This window comes from Phacochoerus africanus, chromosome 2 (assembly GCF_016906955.1).
Source record: "Phacochoerus africanus isolate WHEZ1 chromosome 2, ROS_Pafr_v1, whole genome shotgun sequence".
In the NCBI taxonomy this organism is placed as follows: domain Eukaryota; kingdom Metazoa; phylum Chordata; class Mammalia; order Artiodactyla; family Suidae; genus Phacochoerus; species Phacochoerus africanus.
This window is the reverse complement of record NC_062545.1, coordinates 53318132-53332455: the sequence shown is the minus strand read 5'-3', so window position 1 is coordinate 53332455 and position 14324 is coordinate 53318132. Positions and strand designations below refer to the sequence as shown.

The following is a 14324-nucleotide window of genomic DNA, read 5'->3' as shown; positions in this document are numbered from 1 at the left end:
GACGCGGCTCGGATCTTGCGTTACTGTGGCTCTGGCGTAGGCTGGCAGCTACAGCTCCGATTAGACCCCTAGCCTGGGAACCTCCATATGCCGCGGGAGCTGCCCAAGAAATAGCAAAAAGACAAAAAAAAAAAGAGCAAATGCCTAAGATTGAGATTCCACAATGAGGGCATTACTGGTAGTAAAAAAAGACTTAGCGAATCAGTAGGAGAGAGAGCAGCCGGGGCGGAGAGGAGATGTGTACAGGGTTGAAGGAATGTTCTGTGTGAATATGGAAATTACTAAGAGTGAAGGCAGAAGTAATGTCGCAGTAGGTGGAAAAGAAATGAGAGGATTCTATAGAGGTTGATAGATGAAGGCAACAGTAGCTTTATGAGTATTTTTCCCTATTTCAAAATTTCATAGTGTTTGTGACTATCAAACCAAAGATAAAACACATCACTAGAATTGAAAGTACAATAATGAACCATGGTGGGCTGTTTTTATCCTGAGCTACTTTTTCTCATTAGACTATCTATTAAGTATGATTTTTTTATCTCTGTCTTTTTATTGGAAAATTGCCTGGAGTGACTTTAGTTGTATTCCAGAGAACTGGAATCCCTTTGGGATGGTTGTTACTTGTCCCAGGTTGGGTCTCTGAGACAGAGATAAGTGTTTAAAGACTTCACTTGGGATCAACTTTGGTTACAATGAAAAAGAAGCCCAATGACGGTCGCTCACGCAGTTAAAAGGCTTCTCTTTTCATGTAACCAAGCAGCCAGGACTAGTCAGTTCAGAGCTGGTGCAGCTATGCAAGGAAGCAGACCCCTTCTTTCCTGCTGCAAAATCCTTAGTCAGTGACATTTGTCTTCTTTGTCACAAGGTGGCTCCACAGCCTCAAGGCGTGTCGGAAGGAGAGCTGAAAGGTAAAATGTCCATCCCAGTTAACTCAGCAGCTTCCTAATCAGAAGAAGTAGTCACTTTTCTGGAAGCCCCATGTTGGAAACTTTTGCTTTCAACTTCCTGGTCAGAACTTTGCTCCTGTGTTCCCCACCCCCCGCCCCCCAGTTGTGTGGAGTCCAGGGTGGTGGGTGTTTTTAAGTGGCACAATGATATCCCAGGCAGAATTAGATTTCTGTTAATAGGAAGAGGAGATTGGTAGCTAGTCATGTCTGCCATGTGGTGGCTTTCCTTTTTATTCTAAATTAATTTTCTTTGGCTATTCACTGTGGTATTTTTATTTTTAGACTAATAACTTTATTGTCACAAAAGGAGTAGTTGCTTATTATTTAAATCAAAAATAGAGAAGAGTAAAAAGAAAGCAATAATTTAACCAGAAACAACTGTCACACTGGGTGAGCCCCATTCCATGCTTCTCAAATGTGTGTTCTTATTCAGACAGAAGGAAGTGAGGGTGAGAGCGGGAAGGACAGAGAAGGGCAGGCATGTGGACCCATGGACAAAACATTTTATAAGCATGGATTACACTTTAGTTCTTCTTAAAATAAAATATTAGATTTAGTTTTACTTAAATCTGTAAGAAGAAAAAGAAACTTCATCCTAAGAAATAGTATATCCCCAAAGCTCCCTTTCAGAAAGCAGATTATGAAAACTTCTGAAAGGCTGCCACAACCTTGTTGTTTTTAACTACACGTTTCTGTTTTATACGTTATCAGTTTTCTTTTCTGTGAAATCTGAGATAGGAAAACCCCCACTTGCATGCTTCTGACCCATTTTTGCAGTCTTCCTCATTCAAGATGTATTTATTATATCTTCTCTAGCAAATGTAATTCCCTTCAGGTTTGAATGTGGACCTTGGTTCTAGTTATTAAGAGCCAGAGTGCTTTTCACCAGTCCCTTAGAACATCGCTTCTGCATTCTGGAATTATTTTGATTGGGTTATTTCTTATTCAACTGAATTTTCTCAATCCATTGTATTTTTTCAAGAAGGGTTACAAATTCTGCAGTGTTTTCATGTTTGAATTTTATATTCAAGCAAGTTCTCTTCCATGTATAAAAGGGAACGATACCATCCATCTATTACTGCAAATATAACCACAATTAAGATCTCAGGGGAAGGGAGAATTCCAGTACAAGAGCATTGGCTAACTGCAGCTTGAGCACGAACCACCTTCCACACTCTTGGCTGCCATGTCCTAGGGAGAATCACTGTGCTAGCAGATCACGCACCATTCTCTGGCCATGTTAATGGATCTCCAGTGACCTGGAAGGATTGATGCCTGCTTTTACAATGACTCAAACAGCTCCTTTATGAATGCTTTAAGAAATTTCTCCAGAAAAGCTTCTATATCAAACAGTCCAATTAACTACTCTATAAGGGAATACCCCCATATGCCTGCAAAGATGACAAGGAAATCTTGGGGTGAGGTGCTACTGGGAACTTGTTTCTCCTTTGACTTTTCTATATTTCCAAATCTTTGATAACCATGTATTTCACCTTAATGAAAATGTAACCTTTGCATTTAAAAAGTTAGCATCTTCGGAGTTCCCTTCATGGCACAGCAGAAACAAATCCGACTAGGAACCATGAGGTTGCAGGTTCGATCCCTGGCTTCGCTCAGTGGGTTAAGGATCTGGTGTTAAGGATGAGCTGTGGTGTAGGACTTGGATGCTGCATTGCTATGGCTGTGGTATAGACTGGCAGCTGTAAGTCTGATTGGAACCCCTAGCCTGGGAACCTCCATATGCTGCGGGCACAGTCCTGAAAAGACAAAAGATAAAAAGTTAGCATCTTGAAGAAATTATGTTAAATATATAAATTTGGAATTCTTCATTTACCTCTAAGGCAGTCAGATAAATGTTTACTGAGGATTCAATTCAGAATCTGTAGTATTTGAAGCTTTAAGATCTCTTCTAGCTATTTCCCTTAATTTTTTTTTTTATTATTAACTGAATAATGCATAGACCTTAGAATACTTCCACTGCTTTGGGATTTGCAAGGTACTTTAAAAGCTGAAAATTTGACTAGAGTACACATTTGTCACATTTTTTATCATATATTTTCAAGGTATTATAGCCATATTATCATTTTTTAATCAAATTTAAACTAGTTGTTATAGTCTCCATGTAATTTTTATTATTCCAGTGATACTGTATCTTAATATACTATATCTTGATATACAAAATGTGCTTCGAAAGCACACTTAATCTGATGAAAATGAATTGTAAAGTTATCGTCTGCTCTTTGATCATTTAGATATTTTATTGCTGTGAACATTTAAAAGATTAATTTTTTTAGAAGTTATAATGGAGTTCCCGTCGTGGCACAGTGGTTAATGAATCCAACTAGGAACCATGAGGTTGCGGGTTTGATCCCTGCCCTTGCTCAGTGGGTTAACGATCCGGCGTTGCAGTGAGCTGTGGTGTAGGTTGCAGAAGTGACTCGGATCCCGAGTTGCTGTGGCTCTGGCACAGGCTGGCAGCTACAGCTCGGATTAGACCCCTAGCCTGGGAACCTCCATATGCCGCGGGAGCGGCCCAAGAAATGGCCAAAAGACAAAAAAAAAAAGAAGTTGTAAAACCTGAAATCCCAGGCTGCATTCTCCTCTCTTTTATTTAGCTCTGTTAGCCTTCTGTGTCAAATTGAGGAGAATGTTGATCATGGCCAGGAGTTCTGAGTTGAGTGAAACACCTGCATTGCAGTATTTGTTAGGCATCAGACTATTGAGATCCTCATTTAACTTCATATTCTGATTTATTAGTACTTTCTGTTACATAATTGTTGAATACACACTCAAGTTAAGTTTGTATTTGTGGTGCTTTTACCCATTGTTTACATTATTTAGAAATCTTATCTGGAACAAAACTCATCAAGCCTGCAGCTTTGGGTAAACCATCTCCCCAAATTGAAAGTTGTCTGGCTCCTCCTGAGAAATCTGAAGGCCCCACAGAATCTGATTGCTGTGTTCAGTTTCGGAATGTAAGTATTGAAGTTCAAAATAATATTCATTAAGTTTTTTTATGTTCTATAATTATGTATTGAAACTAAATTATGAATAATGAAATATATGAAATCTCTTTTGCATTGGGTAGCATTCACTCTTATTTGAACATATATTGGTCTTGTATAGTAGAATATTATTAACCATGTAATTTTTGTATGTTTGTGGTGGTGGTGTTTTTCCTAACCATCTGTGTTTGAATCTAATATGTAACTCTGTATAATTAAAAGGATTCTTCAGGATATCATGGTGGGAACAAAGAGACAGAACTGATTATGTTTAGAAGAGTTCAGGAAGCAGAGGAAAAGTGGAGGGGTGCACAAGCCCTAATTGAGCAAATTAAGGTTACATTCTCAGAAAAAGAGAGAGAACTGGAAAATAAAATGGAGGAACTAAAGAGACAACAGGAAAAGGAACTCTTCAGATTGAATCAAGACAATTATATTCTTCAAGCCAAGGTACTAAACAGATATATCATCCTATTTTTCCTTTTATGTATTAAAAAAGAACTTGTACCCCCACTGAGAGCATTGTCATCCTCTATCCTGGAGCTGTTTTACTTGATGTATTTGCTGTGTAAAACATGAGCATGGCTCCCCAGAGTGCCTCCTTACAGAAGAGCCTAAATCAAACCCTGGAGAGAAAATCAAAGTTTAAATTGGTTCATTTTGACAGTTTCCTTATTAGCAGTCCTTTTTGAATACAAATCCCTTGGTTCACTGTGACCTTCAAGGTAGGCAAGAGTTTCAGAGAGAATGCTATAGAAGGTCTAGATTCAGAAAGTGACACCCTATAGCGTTTGAGTTATTTCCATCATCAGAACCATCAGCACAAAACATCGCTGTAAGGCTTTAACTGTAGTTGATGTTATATTGATTCCAGTGTGGTTATTATATACAGTGTTAGGTCTGTGCACCTTGACTTTTCTTTTATTCTTCCTCACGCCTCGCTTCATCATTTCTTTCCCCAAATAAAACAATTTCTGCTTTTTCTCAAAGTTAAGTAGCTTTGAAGAAGCAAACAAAAAGCAAAGGTGGTTGCATTTTGGAGAAATAACTGATCCTGTCACTGAAGAAAAATTGAAGCAAATCCAAAAAGAAATACAAGAACAAGAGACCCTTCTTCAGGGATATCAGCAGGTATGGCTCCCCAGCACATAGTGAGCTTGTTGTGAGATTCTTGATTATAAAAAATACGTCATTTTGAAATATTTCTGTGTCCATTTAACAGGTAATGGGAATACGGGCAATATGAGGAAGCAATAGTTTACCTAGTGTGCATATCTCTTATGGACAGAATTAAAGTGGTTAAGAAGATGGGTTCTGGATTCAAAAACTTTGGCTTTAGGAGTTCCCATCGTGGCTCAGTGGTTAACGAATCTGACTAAGAATCATGAGGTTGCGGGTTTGATCCATGGCCTTGCTCAGTAGGTTAAGGATCTGGTGTTGCCGTGAGCTGTGGTGTAGGTTGCAGATGAGGCTCGGATCCTGTATTGCTGTGGCTCTGGCGTAGACCAGCAGCTACAGTTCTGATTGGACCCCTACCCTGGGAACCTCCATATGCCATGGGAGTGGCCCTAGAAAAGGCAAAAAGACCAAACAAACAAACAAACAAAAACTTTGGTTTTAGACTTTGCTTTGATGCATGCTGTGCAGCCTTAGGCAAATCACTTCCCCTCTCTCAGTCAGTTTCCTCATCTGTGAAATGGGAATGAGGATAATAGTACCTATCCCATAAGATGGTTGTGAAATTAAAATAAAACAGTGCAGACCAACCTCTTAGTGCCTTCCGTACAGTAACCAGTTAATGCATGTTGCCTATTACTAATTATAAGAGCCATATTTCCTTAGGAACTGTCCTATTTTTCTTTAGTTTTCTATAATTTTTTTCAGTAGGTAACATTGGCTAGTTTTGATATTACATTCAGAAATATGAATCTGACATCAATTGCTGGTATCCTGAGAGCGAAAAAATTTGAAATAAATGGGGGAAAATGCATGTGTCCTTAGAAGCCATAAATTTGTTCTGTGTGATGATGGAACCCTGGTGATGTTGACCTGACAGTCAGCCAGGACACGTAGGGCGAGCTCCAGCCTGAGATTGTTTTAGGTTCTTCCCCACATCCTCCCCCGCCCTTTTTTTTTTTTACTTCCCTCTCTTTCTCCTATCTCATTACCTTTTTCTCTTTTGACAGTAGCCTAACCATCCAGCCTACCAATAACAAGCATTTTCATTCTGAGGACATCCAGAGAAAGTATTACCACATCAAAGATTACAGTTTTTGCTGTAAATGAAACAGTTCTGATTTTGCAGGTCACCCTGCCCTGAAGTTAGCGAGGACCTTTCAAACCCTTTGCCTGCTGTTCTGAGCTTGCTATATAGAGCATGGGTTTAAAGAGGATTTCACAGAGCTATGAGTATGCCAATCACCCACTCCCACAAAGATAACAGAAAATTTTTGTGTCTATGTATGTATGTATTTTCCTGATTTCATTAATTCTGCAGATAATTAAGCATAGACTCTCTGTCAGGCACTATGCCAGACATGGTGAGATGGTTCATAGTTTTCATTAGATCCTCAAAGGTTTTTGCTTTTCATCAGATTCTTGATTTTAAAGAGGTTAATGAGCCAGAGCAACTAAGCACAGATGGGTACTTTCTTTCTGATCCCTCTGCTTTTGTCTCTCTTTAATTCAAGTTCTTGTTCTGGGTCTAATATCTGCTCTGCCTCATCCTGATATTCTAGAAACACCCAGTTCTCTAACTCCATGCTCACAGAAAGTTCCAGAAACAAGCATGAATACCCACTGTGGCTACATCCAGTTACTTCACCACAGAAAGACAAGCCAAAAACAGAAAAAAAGAGGGTGCAAACAGTCCCACTGGTTTTTCCATCCCTGGCATACAAAGTCAGGATGTTATTCCTGCAGCCACTCACTCGTTTACTCCTGTGAAATGCAGTACATTACACCGACAGGCTGTTAAGGATTTTTGCAGCTTTTTTTTAAACTAAGGATTTTGAGCAGTTTGGAAAGAATTGTTTTTAGATAACAAGTTTTCTTCTGAGACAATCCAAAGTGTTTGAAAGAGATTCTGCTTGTGTAAAAACTGAGGGAATTAAAAAAAAAAAACTTGAAAAACGTTTCAAGGATGTCTCTTTTATAGGCATATATACTTAGGTAAGTACTACTGACTTTTAACCAAAATGTAATTTTCTGTTTATAAAAAGGAAAATGAAAAATTATATAATCAAGTGAAAGAGCTCCAAGAACAAAACAAGAAAAATGAGGAGCGAATGTTCAAGGAAAACCAGAGTTTATTCAGCGAGTTAGCTTCCTTAAAGTAAGTCCTTTCCGAATTCTTACAACCAGATCTGCTAAGACTATTTCTAAGAAGTTTATTGTTACATTAATAATACATTTAGTTATACTTAATTTTTTTAATTGTACAGTTTTATAACTTTTATATTTTTAATATTCAATGGATTTTCTTTTGGTGTTAGATGACTAGTACATACATACTTTGGTATTTTCAGCATATTCATGTTTGAGTTAGACATCAGTTTCAGGAAATTGAATATTTCTTTTAAGCCTAAATATTTAGGTAGTAAATCTTTGTAATAGTGCTTTTAGTAATAATAGTAAAAAAATATATATAGTATTATTTAGTATCTTAAGTCAGATTCATTCAGTAGAGCTTGGGGTGGGCATCCTCGTGGAGGTGATTTCCTGGAAGAGGGAGAGCATGAGAAGCGAGATGGGGACCGGGGGTGGGGGTGGGGGGGAGGTGAATAAGAATGTGGTCTCAGCTCAGAGAACAGATTGCACCGCAGAGCTGGCCCCCACTTGAGGCAAGTGGGAGGCAGCCTTTTGTACCCTGTAAGCCAGCCAGTCACTGGCAGAGGTGTGCTTCCAGAAATTGGGTGGGGGTATCCTCTGGGCCAGGGGGCAAGGGCTGCTGTTTGGCCAGCGCATTTCTCCAGCGACGAGAACCTATGAGTTGTTAAAACCCACACTCACCAGGGTGGGCTGATGGCGCACCAGCATCTACTTATGAATCAGTCATACTTCAGACTGTAAGGTCTTTGGGATGTTACTACATCCATCTCTAGCATACCAAGTGAAAAAGCCAAACCAACAAACACGGGCAAGCCAGGGTATTGTCTTTTATGGAGTGGCTGCCTCTATGCATTTCACCTCAGCACCTAAAAACTCAAGTAGAACAGTGTCAGAAGAAACTTCTTTGGCTGCAAATGTCATGTATGTTATTTAATTACATACTTCTTCCATTTTTTAGTAAGATAACTCAGGGCATAAGAGGCAGGACTTCTGTTGGCACACACTGATCTTTCATGAAGAATAGAAAAAGGCACATCTTGTAGCAGACAAAGCTTGAAAATATACGAGTTAGCAAATGAGGGCACTTTAATGTAAATTGGAGGGACACCCCTTTATCCTGATAAGTGTGACCCCAAGCCAAGGCTGATAAGCTGCACAGTTCCGATGCATTAAGGTATTTGCGTCTACTTTCTTCCTAGATGCATCAGTAAGGTATTTTAAAATTTCATATCTTATATTGGCTTTCAAAAGAGAAGATCTATTCCAGGATCCAAACCTAAAGATCTAAATGAATTTTCACAATGAAATAAATGGTACCTTTAGTACATCAGGGTTAGATGATCATACCTGAATTTCTAAACTCTTTGTATAATGTCTCTGGGAAAAAAAAAAAAAAAACAGAAAAATTGATCCCAAAGTACCAGTAGTAGACTATCTGGTTTTATTTGTTAGTTTCCATGGGTATGATTGGCAATTTGTATTTCTCAGAAAGGAGTCTAGAATGATGTGATGGGGAAATGCCACAAGGCTTTCTGGGATGTTGGGTTTTTTTAATCTCTGAGAATTGGCAGGAAATATTTATATTACAGGAAATATTTATATTACAAATAAACCAGTACTCTTAGCGTTTCAATTCTTTTAGATGACACATAAACATTTCCTTTAAAGTGTACTCCTCCTTTAGTATCATAATATTTTATTCTTTAGATTAAATGAACTTTTTATCTTAAATGACTCACTAGTTCAAACATGCAAAAAGTTTTTAATGTTTAAGAATTGAATTTCTGGGAAAGTTCCCTGGTGGTTGAGTGGTTATGATTTTGGGCTTTTACTGCTGCAGCTCAGGTTCAATCTCTGGTCTGGAAACTAAGATCCCACATCAAGTGGCAGCACCTTGTGGTTTAAAAAAGAAAAAAATCAAGTGTTTTGTATCAAAAGGAGTACTTTGTAATACAAAAATATTCTTTTATTTTGAAAATAAATCAGAGAACAGATGCACAAAAATCGTTTCCTGTCTCACGTAGTGGAAGATTCAGAGCCCGCCAGAAACCAGAATTTTACAGACCTGTTAGCAGAACTACGGGTGGCACAGGTAAGCTGCATAAGGATTTCAACTGTTAGTGATAGTAGAGATTGTCATAATAATTCCCACATGTGTAAAAAAGGGTCTGTTTTGGTAATTTATGAATAAAATCTGTTTATAGATTTCATACCAACTAAATATCTAAGATTAGCACTGGGATACGTGACCTTAATATAGAGGAAACAATGTAATTCTGGTTTTAGGTGGTATTCTCTTTATAATCCAGCCTCTCATTGGGCATTTATCACGTGGAGCCGTATTGGAGGCATAATCTTATTTAGGGCATGTATACCTTACTTCAAACAAATTCCTCCCTGGAAATGTACAGCTAAAATAGGAAAGTAATTTGAAGACAATTGTTGGCCTTAAAAAGTTAGTTTTCCCTGTCTTCTTAAGCAGGCTGTACCCTTCTAGGGGGCAGAGGCTGTATCTTTAGCTATTTGTATCTAGTGTATCTAACACAAAGCTGACATGCAATAGCTGCTTCATAACTTTTTTCTTTCATTTTATTGAAATGAATTATAAAGAATATGGCCTAGAATTTTCTGAAGTGGTATTTATCAATGGGAGAAGCTTGGGAATTTAGAGTAGCTTAATTCTCTTTTAAGCAGGACAGTTTTATGCATCGCATGATTATCGTTGCTGTCCCCAGGAACTGTGCTCACAGCAGTCACTGTAGCCTCAGAACCACTGCTGCATTTCCAGACATCTCCTGTGCGAGGGCGAGGGTTAGCTGTCCTCACTCCTGCCCATTAAGAACCCCTGGAGCACTCCACTAAAAAGCCCTTCCTTCCAGTCTATTTGAATGAATATGAAAATCAGAAAATTTCCAATTACATACCACTTTTTAATTAGAAATTTATTATATAAACTTAGGTTACATAGAAATTTAAACATGCCAGGGTGTAATAATTGATGTCTTACAGATTTTTGTAGTAGATAAAACACAGCTACAAATATGAATCCATTAGAGAATGTTCTTGGCGTTCCCATTGTGTCTCAGCAGTAATGAACCTAACTAGTACCCATGAGGATGCAGGTTTGATGCCTGGACTTGCTCAGTGGGTTAAGGATCCGGCATTGCTGTGAGCTGTGATGTAGGTTACAGACGCAGCTCAGATCTGGCATTGCTGTGGCTGTGGTGTAGGCTGGCAGCTGTAGCTCCAATTTGACCCCCTAGCTTAGGAATCTCCATGTGCTGTGGGTGTGGCCCTAAAAAGACTAAAAGAAAAAGAAAATAGAGAACTTTCTTAAGATATGTGTATATAGAGAATGAAGAGATTGTCAGGCAGGTGAGTAGAAAGAAGGGATGAATGATCGGACGCCCTCACTTGTCAGTAGGCCTGAAAAATTACAAGTTAGGAAAGATTAATATTGCTCTATTTTATGAAAGCTTGGGAAAACATGGTGAGGTTTCAAGCATAGCATTAGCTTCATTTGAAGGCTGTTATTAATGACCTTTTAAAAGTGCTGTTTTGAACACATTTTCCTGACAAACAGGAAACTAAACTGCCACTGAAAGCACCAGAAAATGCTGGCTAAAATATAATAAACATATTTTAAATGCATACCACAGCTCTCAAGAAAGTAAGGGGAATTTCTAAGGGTGAATAATGAACAAGCATTCAAACCTAGCAGTAAGCATTGCTCCTAGGCTGCCAGTTCAGTAACCATGGGCCCTGAGCTTTAACAGCTGAGTGGAGATGGGATCCCGGGACTTCAGAGGGCCATATCCTTCAGTAAAACCGTGGACTAGGAAAAAATCCACCCACCTCCAGAAGGGACTGAAATGTTGAGTTCTTCTGTCCCATCTTGATGTGTAGATACATAGGGAAGGTGTCCTCTGCTCAGTGCTCCACTGATTGTTTAGTATGAATGTCAGCCCTTCTGCCTTCATTTGTGTTTTAATATTTGAATTGACACTACCTGCAAGGGTTGGTCGTGCTCAGACTTCGAAAAAAAGGTAAAAACTGTGAATCTAAGTCAATGATCACCTCTAGTGTGTATAGAAGAAACAGATGCAAGACAACTCTTTTTTTTTTTTTTTTGATGCAAAACAACTCTTAAGGGTATCTGACATTAACCCAACTCCACGCAGTATTCCTGCAGATAAAATTCTGCTGACAGTACACTCACAATGCAGAATTACAAAACCCAGAGAAACAACCACTCCCCCATGAGTAGACATGGGGTGGCTTAATAAACAGCAGGATTAGAATCCCAATAGAATAACTGAGTAGACTATAAAATAGACTTGAAATGATTAAATATACAGAATAAGTGAGAAATTCAGTGTGAGGAAAGAATAAAACAGACGAGGCACATTCAGAGGAAAATAAACAGCTCTGGAAATACTCCTGAAAATTAAAAAAATAAGCAGAAAAGTTAGATAATAGTATACAACTAAGAAAAAATGGTAAACTAGAAGATAGATCTAGGAACTTATACTGAAACAGAAAAATAGAGAAATGGAAAGTAGAAACATGAGATGCTATAGTTTAAATATTTTTCGAAGGTAATGGCTAAGAATTTTCTAGGAATTATCCAAGAGATGACCTCTCAAATTTAGGAAGCACAGTGAGTGCTTTTTTAACTTTTATGATGTGCCGAGTTCTTTTTTTTTTTTTTTTACTTGCATTTGTGATACAAGGATGAACAAAAAAATTCCACTTTCAAGTAAATATATATACTATGTCAGGTGGTAATGAGTGTGTGAGAAGAAAACGCAACACCCCTGGGTGCCAGGATGGATATTTCTGTTTAGAAAGCATGGTCAGGGAAGGCCTTTCTGGGGCCTCACTTGAGCAGAAATCTTGATCAAGTGAAGGAGCAAACCACCTTGCCATGTGGGAGCAGAGCTGTAGGCAGAGGAAGCAGTAAGGCAGTCACCTGGGGGTAGGAGCTTGCTGAGTAGGTTCAGAGAATAGCCAGGAGGTCTTTGCAGCTGGCCTGGAGCATGAGGGGGAAGATTTGCAGGAGATATGTCATTGAAGTGGGCAGGACTGGGTTATGCGACACTGAAGTCATCTTGGCAAGGACTTCAGGTTTCCCCTAGGAGGGGTGGGAGCCTCCAGAGAGTTCCAGGCAGAGGAGTTATATTTACTGACTCTTGAAAACAACTCCTCTGACTACTGGGAGAAGCGACTTGGTGCTGAGGGTGGGAGGGGCAGAGTAGTTGGGAGGTTGTAAGAAGAAATGAGAACATGAGATTGGAAGGGCTTTGAGACTGTGCTGAGTGAGATGATTAGAACCATTCTAGTGGGCTCTGGGGAGCTCCTAATCATTCAGTGGTAAAACCAGAGCTAAAATTTAGGAAAAAATAATTAGCAGTATTTACAATGAATTGGGTGAAAGAAAGACTATGCCACAGGCTGTTGTGGATGGAAATAATTTGCTTTCATATTTATATGAATATCAAGAAAGAAAAAAACAGTTTATTGGAGGACATTAAAAGACTGAAGCAGGACAAACAAGCTCTTGAAGTAGACTTGGAAAAAATGAAGAAAGAGAGAGACCAAGCCAAAGACCAGATTGCTTATGCCACAGGTAAGGACTGAGCTCAGTCTTTTTTCTCCTAACTGTTCTCATCTTGAGTTTAAGTAATGCAATTGGGTAGTATAATCAAAATGCTATTCTTTGAAGTATATTGTAATTTTGGAAACTTTTCTCTCTTTTTTTGTCTTTTCTAGGGCCACACTCGTGGCGTATGGAGGTTCCCAGGCTAGAGGTCTCATTGGAGGTATAGCTGCAGGCCTACACCAGAGCCACAGCAACACCAGATCCGAGCCGTGTCTGCAACCTACACCACAGCTCACAGCAACACCAGATTCTTAACCCACTGAGCAAGGCCAGGGATCGAACCCGCAACCTCATGGTTCCTAGTCACATTCCTTCACCATTGCGCCATGGCGGGAACTCCCCAGAAACTTTTTAAGAAAGTTATTAATAGGTATGTGCATTTGATTGGTTTTAGCAGCAATAATTGCAAGATCAGAAAAAATCAGGGATTATTCTGAATTCATGGCATTGTGTGTTTAGTTGTTTATAGTCACCCCAGCTAGACTGTGACCTTCCAGAGCATGGTTTCTCTTTTTAGCCCCGGGCCTGAAATGTAAACGCTCGAGTGTTTACTAATGAACAAATAATACTACACTGTGTTTGTAGAAAACACAGGGATGGATATGGTGTACCCCACCAGGGAAAGCAAAGAAGAGTAAGATAAGAATGCAGATACTAAAAAAACTAGAAATAACCATGAGGGTGCTAATAATAAGGGTTTCAGAGAGGAGTGGCATTTGAGCTGGGTCCTGACAGATGGAGAGATTCAGAAGTAAATGGAGAGAGGCCGCTTAGGTGTGTTTCATGAGCATGTTGTTGGATACACCTGTGGATTGGAGCCCAGGCTGGCAGAACCCAGGACTAGAAAGGTGAATCAGAGGAGCCAAAGTAAGGATCTTTCCTCTGTGATATCTCGGTCTTCAGTATAAGATGTGCACAATAAAATCCACTTCCTTGTTTTTAAGAAATTACTTTCCTCATCTGTAAAACAGAATAACAGCAATAGTTCCCATCATAATGGTTGTTGTGTTAAATAAAGTCTTTCATGGTAAGAACTCTCTAGTGTTTGCCGTTGTTCCTTTTTGATATAATTATAGAAATTCTTCATTTTTACTGTCTTTTGAACCCAGCATTTATTTTCATAGGAACAACTTTACTTTGATAATGAAAGTCCATGGGAAAACAATTGATACATCAAAAATTTCTATTTACCAACTTTGCTACGAGTTTGAGGATTCGGACTGGGAACACAACCTTCATCTTCCTTACTAAAACACTAAACTAGATGCAATCTTGCATACCTCAGTTGTTTTTTGCCTCTGATTTTTTTTTTCATAAAACTTTCATTAGACAGGCATTGGTTTTCATTTAGAATCTTTTAGTTTACTTCCATAATTTGAAAAA

The 14324-nt window shown here is 38.8% G+C and overlaps 1 protein-coding gene across 3 annotated transcripts in view; it reads left to right on the top strand.

Annotated features, from left to right (window-relative positions):
* The window catches only part of CEP162 (centrosomal protein 162), a 108969-nt gene that overhangs the window by 51428 nt on the left and 43217 nt on the right, over nt 1–14324 (top strand). For all 3 annotated transcript variants that reach the window (XM_047760495.1, XM_047760476.1, XM_047760485.1), the window contains exons 14-19: nt 3786–3919; nt 4172–4399; nt 4940–5080; nt 7171–7283; nt 9266–9371; nt 12782–12908. In XM_047760495.1, the coding sequence (XP_047616451.1) occupies nt 3786–3919; nt 4172–4399; nt 4940–5080; nt 7171–7283; nt 9266–9371; nt 12782–12908 (849 nt within the window). The remainder of the gene's footprint in view (nt 1–3785; nt 3920–4171; nt 4400–4939; nt 5081–7170; nt 7284–9265; nt 9372–12781; nt 12909–14324) is intronic.